The sequence below is a fragment of the Nyctereutes procyonoides genome, unplaced genomic scaffold (genome assembly GCF_905146905.1).
Source record: "Nyctereutes procyonoides isolate TBG_1078 unplaced genomic scaffold, NYPRO_anot_genome, whole genome shotgun sequence".
NCBI lineage: Eukaryota > Metazoa > Chordata > Mammalia > Carnivora > Canidae > Nyctereutes > Nyctereutes procyonoides.
Window position 1 is genome coordinate 17834997 of NW_026575122.1, and position 13029 is coordinate 17848025.

Genomic DNA, 13029 nt, shown 5'->3' on the forward strand with positions numbered 1-13029 from the left:
CAAGGATCATTTGCAAGAAACTTTCTCCAGAACAGAATATGGACTCAGTTCTGGTGTGGCAGTTTGTTATTTTTTTTTAGCATAATAAAAACAATATATATGACAAATATTTAAGTCACTGAAGCATCATCGTAACACAGTGAACACCAGCAACCCATGCAACGCGGGACTGATACGGAGGCCTCGTCGTGGGTTTGTTCCTCTGCCAGCCCCTCCCCTAGATCCCTACCCCGACCCCAAGGCTTGAATGTTGTATTTCTCATTCTCTTACTCCAGCTGTGGTTAAAACACAGTTTCATCGCACATGTACACATCTCCAAATAATAAGCTACTTAGTTTGCTTCTTTCAGCGCTTAGCCAGAACCATGTTATATAGAGTCTTCTGGCACTCACTTTTTCTTTCAACTCACTTTCAACAATGTCAGGATTCCCAAAGGTCAGGAATATACCCAGGAGTACAACTGTTGGGTTGTGGGGTCTGTACACATCCAACCTACCAAGATAATGCTAAACTGTTGCAAGGATTAGTGTCTATACACTCTCCACTTGGACCGGAAGTCTGCCAGCTGAAGAGCCGCCCATCTGGTAAGAGATCAGGACTGACTGGTCACCAGACAAATGTGTTTCTGGAATTCCCCAGGCCCAGAGAGAAGGTAAGGTCCATATGGCAGTCACAAGAATATAGGCCGCCCTGAGACTTTACATACATTGCCCTCCCTGGGAGCTATGGGAGGCATTTCCCATGAACGATGGCTAAGCAGTCATGTGTCTATGATGCAGATCAATCTTCAGCCTGGAATGTAGACTCATAACTTCAGTCCAGGTCCACACAATAAGAGCTAAAGAGCAAGGAACAGCTATCAAGCTACTTCATTACTAAAGATCCCTATCTCTTCCACAGTCTGGTTTAGATTTTCTCGCTGTTGTATATATTACAAACCACGTGTAACTACTGACGATGCAGCCCAGGGGCCTCTTTGACCTGGATTTTGTCTTTACCAAAGGCCACTGAATGCCATAAACCAATTTCCTTTGCTGCCCATATGAGGTACAAAAGGGGATTATACTGCAAGAGCATTTATGATAGCTGCTAAGACTCCAGTGGACAAGTGAACACAGGAAAAAGGTCCTGGATGCTTTAGAGGCCAAAATATTGCTGGTGTGCAAACAGGATGTGGTCCTGGTCACATTCCTGAGGGCTGTGCTGTAACGGTGGCCACCTGGAGCTCTGCCTGGCTCCGCACAAGTGGAGGCCGGACGAGCCACCTGTGTGTCCTACTCTGTGTCAGTCTTCAGCGGGCAAGACCCTAAACCGTTCAAGGAAGAGCTTCACTAGATGGTTCCTAAGCAAGCACAGTTTTAATGAAATTTTCTGCTAAGAGATCAATTGTGCACAGACATGAAGGTGCAAAGGAAAAAGAATAAATCCTTCTTAAGGGTCTTTGATTTTCTGTACTCTTTAAGACCTAGCCCTAAGACACAGCAAGTCTCGGGGTGGAGGTTCTGAATGCATTCCACTGTGCCCTCTGTGAACAGTTCAGCAGGGATGGACCTACTACTATCTCTGAGAATGTGAATTAACCAACCCTTCCAGATTTAATCATTGTAAGAGCTAATCCATTTTCATGATTGATAGCCAGCTGTATCAGTTTCTGTTACTTGCAGCCAAAGGCATTCTAATAGAGAAGCCTTCCACCAAGGTAAATATTTCACAAACAATGCAGCCTAAGGGATTTCAGAAGCTCCCAATCAGATCTAATCACATGATGCAAAAATTCACCATCATTTCTCAAATGAGTGGGTTTCAACACTACTGTCTCAGCGTTCCCTCATGCCATGTGGTGTGCCAGTATGTGACAGGCCTGGAGTAGGGCAGCAATTTCCATGTTCACCTGGCAAAAATCACATGTATGTATGTTATGGTGATGAGGAATGATCTTGCCTCTACTCCAAGAACAAAATTTCTCCATAAAGTACAATTGTCTCATGTGGGGGTTTTGGTGGGAGTGTTGTTTGTTTTCCGACACTATGAGGAGTCCTTGGCTCTCAACAGTACATATCACACACATATATAAATCTATTCTAAATGACGCAAATTGCAGGGCATCCAGGTGGCTCAATCAGTTAAGTGATGCTTAATTTAGTTCTTGATTTTTGGCTCAGGTCATGATCTCAGGGTTATGAGATCAAGCCCCACCTCAGGCTCTGCACTGGGCATCATGCCTGCTTAAGATTCTCCCTCTCTCTCTACCCCTCCCCTCCAAATAAATAGATAAAAAAATAAACAGGCAACTAACTTTCTAAAAAACAAACACAACAAGCATTGCATTACTGACAATATACCACTAGGTGTTGTGTTGACATACTCCATATATTCCAAACATTCTGGGCTAACGGACCATTCCATTCCAGGCATCTAAGATCCTCAGGGCCTTCCCAGAACTCTTTTGGGCAGCTCCACCCACATGCATCACCATTTCCATAGCAACCAGTGAATTTCATAATGAGCAAGACTGTTAAGGAAGAAATCAGGAGAGGGGGGAAAGAGACAAGCAATGAACCATAGGAGAAATCTGCGAAATATTAAGCCAAGCAGAGCTCCTAGATTCCTGTGTGTGAATATTAAAGACTCAGATAAAATCCACACCCTTGTTTCAATATGCAAAGTCAATGCCCAGGTCTAGAGATTCACACACTATTCAGATAAGCAAAAATCATGTAAAGCCTAGGCATGGTAAGGGAACTAGAAAGCAAAATTCCTTGACAAGAGTACTCTTCTGTAACTTTGTACTTTGGCAAACCTGACACATTTAGGAGGCTTGGCTGGGGACTCAGGGAGAGAAAAACAAAGGATGCAAATCAGAAGTATTTCTTAATTCCAAGTGGCACTAGCTTCTCTTTACGTCAGCAGAGAGACGTCCTGAACGAAGATTCATAAGAGTTAATAGGTTTGGAGAATAATCACTTTGAAAGCAGAGGTGGAATTCCATAGCCCCCTGGTGTTTAGTGCCTGGCAGCCAATGGGGCCACTCTCTCCTGTCCAAAGTGTTAAGGGACGGACGTGTGCTCCTGACAACCCCACAACCAGAGACTGCTGACTGTAGACATCCAGAGGGGGACAGAATATATGCTACCACAAAGCTCCCACCAACACTTACCATCCTCAAAAATCGCTCCTATTTCAAAAGATAATTCTGAGCTGTGTTCTGCTTCACATGGATACACTGCTCGAGCCTTCCGATTGACAATGCTGAGAAGGGAACGTGAAAGACACAGATTAAACATGAGAAATGGAGAGGGGGGGAGCCTCACCTCCTCCTGACCCTGATCCCCTCCCAAATCTCATTTGTAGATCACCAGTGGGACAACTCTTTCAAAACAAAAACAAAAACAAAAAACAAAAAAACACACATGCCAAGTAGCAGAGGAGTGAACATCAGGCACATCTACAGTACTTGATTCTCAAGTAAACGATGGGTTTCAAATTTAAATCTTTCTTCAGGGAGCTTCTTGGGGGAGCTTCCACTGAACCTCATCACCTAATTGTCCTCTCTGCCTGGTGGGATGCCTTTCCTATCGTTCAGCTTTATCGGAGCCACAGGGTATGTTTACTCCTAAGTGCTGTGTTCATCTGCTAGGAAAAGCGCCAATGTCATGAGACGGAAGGCAAGGGGCAGGGGCACACACAGTGACTCGGGCGGCGCGGCGGACATCCACCTGTCCCCACTGCCAGCCGCTCCCCACACCTCTCTGGAAGGAGTCTGGTGCCCTGAGTTGGGTCTTCTCTAGTTGATCCCCTCACTCCTGCCTCCAAAAGGCATTTCAGGCTCAGCTTCTCACCACTTGTCAAAGCGCCCTCTGCCTTCTTCTAGGGAACGAGTGTGCTGGGGGATGATGGAAACCACGTTGTCAGCCAGACAGACGGAAGGAGAAGGAAGGGTCCCACCTCACTGGAGGGGGGATGCCAGTGACCACAGGAACTCCAGCCCACTGCCCAGGACCAAGGCTGTGCTAGCCAGCACCTCCAGCTTCTGAACAACGGGCTCATTAAATGCCCGTGTTAATTCCAGTTCACTTTCCTTTAAAAAAAAAAAAACAAAAAACACGTGGGCCATTTGGGAGGCTCAGGGGTTGAGCGTTAGCCTTCGGCTCAGGTCATGATCCCTAGGTCCTGGGATCAAGTCCTGCATCGGGCTTCCTGCAGGGAACCTGCTTCTGCCTCTGCCTTTCTCTGTCTCTCATGAATAAATAAATAAAATCTTTTCAAAAAAATAAAAAAGCATGCGCTGTACATTCATGTGTAAGAAGTTCTTTCAATAGAAGTAGTTTCATAAATGCACAACAGGCACCAAAAAGACACAGTAGGGTGGTAGTTTCAAGCAGCTCTCACCTAAGGCAAATTCCTCCTGAGAATGCACTTGCTCTTGAGCTAAGCTACAGACCAAGACAAGGGTGGAAACGCTCCTCAGGTTGAGCAATCCCTAGCTTCGACATCATTTTCCACACCCCCGTACCTTTCTGGTGGCTTGTCCACTACGGTGGCAGATAGAGAGAGAGGAGAAGGCGGTGGCTTGGGTGAAGGTGGTGTAACAGCTGGGCTGCAGCTCGGGCTGGCTGGGGACTGCATGTTAAGCCACTGGACCATGGGTGATCGTGTCTGGCAGGGGCTGCGGGTGGAAGTTTGAAGGACAGGATTAATAGTCTAAAGGCCACAGGACACCAAATGCATAACACCCCATTCTTAAGTGGCTAAGACGACAACTTCCTTATCTCTCCCGATGACGAGAGAAAGACCAAGTTCTCACTGCGTCCTCCCTGGTCTGTAGCCCCAAGAGCCACAATCCAAAGGAGAGATGCCTTGTAGTTCTCCAGATTTGTGGAGAAGATCAAGTCTTGTCCAAACTAGCACCACATCAGTTCACTAATTAGGACACCAGAAGCCAACTGCCATGACCAGCTGCTTGGACTTTTGAGATGTTCATGTTTTCTGCTTATAAGGAAAGTGTCAGATCTACAGTCAAACTCATGCTCGATAGCTCCAAACACTCAACACATGGCCTTTTAATGTTTAAAGCCCTTTCATCTGGACATATACATGGGGCAACTCAGAAAAAAAAATGTAGTTAGCAATCAAGATTCCTCTAGAGCAAACTAAACACAGCATTTAGGAGAGAAACCCATGATCGGGGGCACCTGGGTGGCTCAGTGGTTGAACATCCTCCTTTGGCTCAGGTTGTGATCCCGGTGATCCTAGGATAGAGTCCCACATTGGGCTCCCTGCATGGAGCCTGCTTCTCTTTCTGCCTGTGTCTCTGCCCTTCTCTCTGTATCTCTCATGAGTAAATAAATAAAATCTTTAAAACAAACAAACAAAAGAAACCCATGAACAGCAAATATCTTTGGTGACCTTACCACTCCCTAATATTTGCAGATTAAAAAAAAAAAAAACCTAGCATAAAAAGTTCAGTGAACAGACTCACAGAGGAGCCTCTAAACATGAAAAAACATGCAATAAATATATGTTGATCTGAACTAAATTATTCATCAATTATCTCAAAACTGGAGGCTTGTGACTATAGTATATGATTCTAACTTTAAAAGCACAATGATGACAGTTGTCCGTTTCAATTACATTTTCAACACACATACATTCAATGCCTGCGATGCCCAGATGCTCTTTGCCTCAAATTCACCCTCTTCAGCTAAAACCAGTTTCCATGAGCAGCTTTGTTATCTTTCCACATTCCTGAGCATTACCTTTGGTTCTTTCTTCTGTAGCAGAACAAACATCAAATTCTGTCCATTTTTGCTTCCAATAGCTCCAATGCTGTTGCCTCCTCTACCTTGTCATCATGTTGCTTATGCCTGTGTCACCACTCTGGTCTCCTGGCTCAGCCCCCAGTCCAATTCCTCCGACTCAGCTGGCTCCACCAGCCACCCTCAGCCACCTGAGACCAGTCTGCCCCATGTGCCTCCCCAAGAACAAGTGTGCTCCCCGCCGACCTGCGCCACCAGGGCCTGTTTCCCTGACGGTCCTGCCCTCTGCCTCAGGTCTCTCCTCACCTCTCAGGCTCCCCAACCCCTCTGCCCACCCCAATCTTCCCTGCCTCGGCTCAGCTCCAGGCCTGCCTCCCCAAATGCTCCTCCTTTGGTCTAAGTCACAGATCTCTGAAGGCCCATCCCAGTAAGAAACAGAGGGCAGGTTGGAAGGAATTGTTCTGTGATAGTTTTAGATATTCCTCTTGCCTTTAGGGTATAATCAGGTCTTGAACTCTTTCTGTAGACCTCACAGAGCCAGGCACACTGCTAAGGCATGTGAAGTCTTGCACGAGCTTCTGAACATTCTACAGTGAAAATTGGTTTTTACTAATAGAATACATGAAATACTGCATTACTGACTTAATAGATATTTAGTACACTAGAAGGTTTCCTATCCTTTGACCAGAAAAGGAGAGAGGGGCTCACATTTAAAAAACATTATTTTTGAACAATTTATTTACAATCTCTCTATCCAGCCAATTCATTTTGAAGTCATAAAACCTATTTCACACCAAGCAAAGAAACCTATAAATCTTAAATGATCTGTATTTCCAGCAGCAAAAGTCACTCAATGCCTTATCAGAAAATGAACCTTACCGTGGTGTCTAATCAGGACGGGAGAGGAAGGGGTGAGTGAAGCTCTGACAGAGAATTTAAGACTGCACTTAGTCAAACAATTGCCATTTCATCTCCCAGCAATTATTCAAGGTGTTTAGAGGGCGGTGGTGGTGGCAGATGAGATGTTTTACCACACCCCCCTCAACTCTTTCAGGTCATAAATAGCCTAGTGATTAAATGATGGCCATCCATCTGCAGAGAGGGAGGACAGCTACAGGATGAAGATAAAGTAACAATGTGACTATGTTTATAAGGCTCTTTAAAAATAAAGACCATAAATTTTATAGCTATTATCTACTTAATCCTCACATCTTTTTAAATGGTTTGCTTTTTTTGTAAAAGAAAAGTGAAAGAATTGTTGGAATAATAGGTGCTATAGGTATAGGCCTATCCCTTAGCTTGGCCTTCTCCATCCTGTCCCAAAACACAGACTCAGAATCAGCAATCCTTGTTCAGGATCAAGTTCTCAACATTAGCTGTTTTCGTTTGTTTTCTGTGACCTTTTTGATGTCCTTCAATAGATAGATGTGCTGTGTGATCCAGCACTCACCAGTTCACCAAAATAACCATTTTGGTTATTCCCCCTGAGATGTCAATTTCTGTATTCAGTTTCCTGAGTTTTCCCCACAGTATCTCAGAAGCCTGAGCCAGTTACTTCTCCTTGGTTTCAGAATCCCACACAGGCACAAACTTTGTGAGGTGGAATATTCAGAAGAGGTAGCAAAACACAAGTCTGGCAACAGTCTCTGTGGAGAGGAGGCATCAGAAGTCACATGCAGAATCTAAAGTCCTATGAAAGAAGAGACCTTCGTAGCAAAACAAAGTCTGGGGAACAAACAGAACAGCTGCTTGGTTGGATATTAGAAACTTTTCACAGGCTTCTCCACTGGGAAGGAGTGAGGGTGAGGCAAGAAGTGGTTAAGGAAATACAAAGTCCCAAAATGAGTTCTCACCTCCACCAACAGAGGTCAGGTAATGACACGTTTCATAGGTGTCTCCCACAAGCAAACTGCTCGTATTTTTTCTTTTTTTTTTTGAAGACAACAAATTGTAAGCATGAGCTTCTTTACATAAACCACCTCCTCCTTTACAGAATTTGGCAGGGTTCTTTGTTTTTCTTTTTGTTTTGTTTTGTTTTTGTAATGAAGATCAGAAATTTTTTTAACCACAGCTGACCCTTGAACAATGTACATATTAGGGGCACTGTCCCCCATGCAGTAAAAAATCCACATACAACTCGGACTCCCCCCCCCAAAAAAAAAAATTTAGCCCTTGCTGATTTCCTACTATTGATCTTTGGAACCCTTATCTATAACTGTCAATTCACCTATATTTTGTATATTACATTTACATTATGTAAGAAGTGGTTACTTCTTACATACTGTATCCTTAACAATAAAGTAAGCTAAAGAAAAGATGTTTTTAAGAAAATCATAATGAAGAGAAAGCACGCTTTCACTACTGTATAGATAAAATCCACAGCTAAGTGGACCTCTGCAGTTCAAACCTGAGTGTTTGAGGGTCCACTGTATGTATTGCTTCAAATATATATGTATATATATATGTATGTATGTATATGTATATATATGTATATATATATATATAATTTTTTTAAGATTTTATTTACTTATTCATCAGGGACACACAGAGAGAGAGAGAGAGAGAGAGAGAGAGAGAGGCAGAGACACAGGCAGAGGGAGGAGCAGGCTCCATGCAGGGAGCCCGATGTGGAACTCGATCCCGGGTCTCCAGGATCACACCCCGGGCTGAAGGCAGTGCTAAACCGCTGAGCCACCTGGGCTGCCCCTGCTTCAAATATATTACTTATATTTTCCCCAAAAAATAGCAAAGGAAATATTATTTCTAATAGTCTCTCTCTCTTCTTTGATTCAAAACACTGAGAATTTTGGAAATGGCAGCCCCCAGCAAAGATCTCAGGTTTTCTTAGCCTGAGCCCTGGGGGAGAAGTAAGTCCTAAGGCATCCAGGTACATAAAATTAACATCTTGCCTATATATCTACAATAGTTGCAGCTATCTATGTGATGGGAGACAATTCGTGATGGGTTTCTCAGGTTCCGCATTTCTAAAGAGCAGAGGCCTTTGTCCTAAACTATCTTTCCAAGGATGTCTGTAAAGCAAACAGCCTTGGGAAGATAGAGACTGAGTCTCCCCCTGGAGAAAAAAAGCAAGCTTTACTGCCCATCATGCAAGATTTGGGTTTCCTGGGATGCCTGGGTGGCTCAGCGGTTGAGCATCCTCCTTCAGGTCAGGGTGTGATCCTAGAGTCCCGGGATCAAGTACCATGTCGGGCTCCCTGCATGGAGCCTGCTTCTCCCTCTGCCTGTGTCTCTGCCTTTCTCTGTGTCTCTCATGAATAAATAAATAAAATCTTTTATTTTTATATATCATATATATTTTATATATCATATATATCATTTATATATCATATATTATATATATAACACATATCATATGTGTGTATGTATGTGTGTGTGTGTGTGTGTGTATATATATATATATAATATATAATTTTTTTTTAAAAAAAGATCTGGGTTTCCTAAACTCCAGGTTCCTCTCTTGTAACACTTCACATGCATGCATCGTCTGGCCCATGGGGCATTACTGTGTAGGAACCAGGTGTCAGGGAACTGATACTCTGACTACTACTGCTATGATTAGGAGTCTTTTGACCAGGACTCCCGCATCTTCTACCAGTACCCATGAAACTACAACAGACAAATTTGGTAGCTTGTAAGTAGAGTAAGATTTCAGACTTCAAAGTTCTTGACATGATCATCTTTGGTAAAATACTCAGGCTCGCTCTTTCTTTCTTTCTTTCTTTCTTTCTTTCTTTCTTTCTTTCTTTCTTTCTTTCTTTCTTGTCTGTGGTTCAGAGGAGAATCCTAGTTTAAAAAAAAAAGTCTTTGGAAACCATAAATGATGGGTAATCTAAGAATAAGAAGCTTACTACCTGCTAAAACATAATGAAATATTTTGAGTGTCCTCTCCTACCACTTCCCAAATTTAAGTATTAAAAAAAAAACATCATATCCTTCTTCCTGCTGCCCCTTTACAAATTTTTGATGAGTCGAACTGGCATGATCACAAACCACCAATTTTATTTAATGATGAGCTGCAACCAATTACAACAAAGTACCTAAGTGCCACATATTTCCTGAAAGCCAACTTGTGGTTTGCAAAAATGGAGGCAGAAGTCCACTCTTCCTGAAAAGCTCAGAAACCACATTTACCAAAACAGAAATAAATGAAAGAGAAGTACTAATATCTGGTTGTTTGCTATCTTCCCAGTTTTACACACTAAACTGAAAGAACCTTCTTTTGAATGGACCCCTCTCCATTTCAGTGCACAAGAGCCAGTATCACTGCCTTCCTCTGAGGAGGAATGTTTCCTTCTCAAAGAAAAGGAATGAATGGCAACAAGAGGGTTTCACTAAAAACACATAAAGATTTTATACTGTTAACTCAGAAACTCATTCTCGAAAATACTTACACTGAAAGTCTATCTGGCTATTCCTACGGCAACAGAGAAGTCTCCTGTGCTCCAGCGGGGCAGATGGAGGGTTGGGAATACAGAAGCAGGGAATAGAATGTGCATTTTTGAAAGTGCTGAGAGATTCTATAAATAATAATAATAATAAAAAAATCCACACTCTTGCATTGGAGTCTATATTTTAGGGAAGACTGTAGCTTTCCTGGTGAGGAGGAATAAACCCTCAGACACATAAAACTGTGACAGTAGCTGTGTATGTATATATTTTACAGTTTATATTTATAAAATGTAACAAATCAGCAGTATATGCTGCTTCTGATTCAAACTGTGACCCAATCTTTTCCAATACCAGACTCTACGCTCCATGCATATTAAAAACTTTTTGGCAGCAGAAGAGCACAAGTATTTCAGCGATGGGGGAGGGGAGTTAGGGCCTTAACTGTTAAAATTCGACAACAGCTGCACCAGTCACCAGAGAACCTCTGCATCTAGTGAACATTTCTTGCATAACATAGATGGGTCAGGCTCTGGGCAGTGCTGGCGACCCAAGTGCCCAATTCTGGGCTCTTGGAGCAAGGAGCTTAATTTAAAATTCAAAGGACATAGCATAGGGAAGATACATACCAAGAAAAGAAACGACTGCTTATATGAAGTGATTAAATCCCCCCCACTACCAAGATATTTGACTATGATTATATGATGTCAGAAGCACATCAGAAGTTTGCGTTGGAATGAAAGATTTTAAAACCTCATTTGCAAGGTCTCCGAGCAGAAGCTAACACATTAGTGAAATGATCTTTCATTCCAGCCTGGGAAACGCACAGCATAAGTCTCGAACAGCTGTCCTGGGCAAAAGTGTTTGAAAATGTTAATAAAGACAGAAGGAAATATTGTAGATCTGTATATTATGGGAAATCTCTGTTCAAATAAATGCCACAGTTACTCCTTAAGTGCCAGAGAGGGAGAATTCCACAGCCAACACACTGTTGGTTGCAAATGCACATCCTGAGGAGGACAGCAGCAGCAGAGGGCAAATGCCTGTGACAAGAGAGTTGCCACAACCCAGGGTTGGGAGATGAGGCCTCCACACCCTGGCTCCCGCTAGGCACAACCGGGCCACACACAACCCGCAGATGCCCATTCACTGGCTGCCAGCTGTGCTGCCATTTCACAGGACATACGACAAGAGCGTCTCAGAAAGCTGGGATCTACTGAAGGCCATGCGGGAGCTCACGGCCTCACGTCCCTCTGGGTGGCTGGAGCAGAACACGCGGAGGGGAACTGAGAGGGGTGGCAGTGGACCCGCCCAGGGGGCAGGGCCATGTGCTGGGGGGGGGGGGCTACTGAAGGACTGTGACCACACGAAGTACAAGCTCCGCATTCTGAGGAGTGAGCTCCAAAGCCAGCTCCAGCTAACCTCCCTGTTTTTGCCCTTTTTATAAAGAGAGGACACTTCTCACTAGCTAGAGGCCGGGTAAGGAGCAAGAGAATGACTTCAGAGAGCCCGCTGGAGGCTGGTGCACCATGCCGGTTAGCCTTGGCTGAGGGTCATCCACACCTGCGTGAGTATCAAACTCCCTCAGTTTCCTTAAGGAAAATGACAGGAATCATGAACAGGTGAAGTGGCTGTACGATGTCGGTGGGATGCCAGGTGTGAGGCACCTCGCAGTGACGGGGCACACTCAACACTCGATAAACAAAGCCCCAGTTTATGAGCAGTATGTGCTCTGGAGCCAGAAATCACCTCTGTTTTCAAGGGTTACATCATCACGAAGAAATATTTTTTTTTAAAGCTTGTATTTATTTATTCATGAGACACACACAGAGAGAGAGAGGCAGAGACATAGGCAGAGGGAGAAGCAGGCTCCCTGCAGGGAGCCCGTGTGGGACTTAATCCCAGGACCCCGGGATCACAAACCGAGCTGAAAGCAGACACTCAACTGCTGAGCCACCGAGGAGCCCCCAAATCATTTTCTTTACCCAAAGACAACATATAAACTATATCAAAGAAGAATAACTCCAGAAATTAAGTGGATGTCACCCTTAAAAAAAAAAAGTTGCTGAATGCCATATGGTATCCTGGAATGGATCCTGGAAGAAAAGGGCATGAGTGGAAGAACTAGTAAAATCCAAATCAAGTCTATAGTTAACAGTATTGTACCAATGTGAATTTCTTATTTTTAACAAAACTACCATGGTTCTGTGTAAGATGCTAATAGCGGGAAAAACCGGATGAAGGGTCTAGAGGAACCCTTTGTAGTGTCTTTGTAGCTTTTCTGTGAATCTTCAACTATTTCAAATAAAAACTTTATTTAAAAAACAAAACAGCTGCATATAAACTATTTATTCACTCAAACACTAGAGACCTTTTGAAATTAGGATCACACCACTTGGAGACATCCAAAAGCCCCAAGGAAGCCTTTTGCCTGGTTCAATGACAAGAAGTTTCATAAAGGCTACATTTCAAAATCATCTACATTGCCTCTCTTAAGGCAACTAACCTTATTGAAACTGAGTTTTAAGAAAGCTGCCTTTTCCAAAAAGATTTGTTTTATTTATGGATTAGACCGAGGCCAGCAAACCTTGTCTGTAAAGGGCCAGACAGTAAACACTTCAGTGTCTACAAGCCACAGAGCCACTCCACTGTGCCATCAGTGCTGCATAAGAGCAGTCACAGGCAGAATGTGAATGACTGGGTAGCCGTGTTCCAATAAAACTTTATGTATGACAATAGGCAGAGGTGGGCCACAGTGTGCTAACCCTGCATCAGAGGGACCAGATGAGAATCCATTTCAGAGTGGAGAGCTGGGGGAGATGACAATGATGGCAAATTCCCCTGGGTCTGAGAAGTCCCTGCTAC

General features: G+C 43.6%; 1 protein-coding gene across 1 annotated transcript in view; it reads right to left on the reverse strand.

Annotated features, from left to right (window-relative positions):
- ARHGAP10 (Rho GTPase activating protein 10) overlaps positions 1–13029 on the reverse strand; it is a 310929-nt gene that overhangs the window by 5086 nt on the left and 292814 nt on the right. The window contains 2 exon segments of the mRNA XM_055336297.1: positions 3159–3250; positions 4515–4667. Of these exon segments, the coding sequence (XP_055192272.1) occupies positions 3159–3250; positions 4515–4667 (245 nt within the window).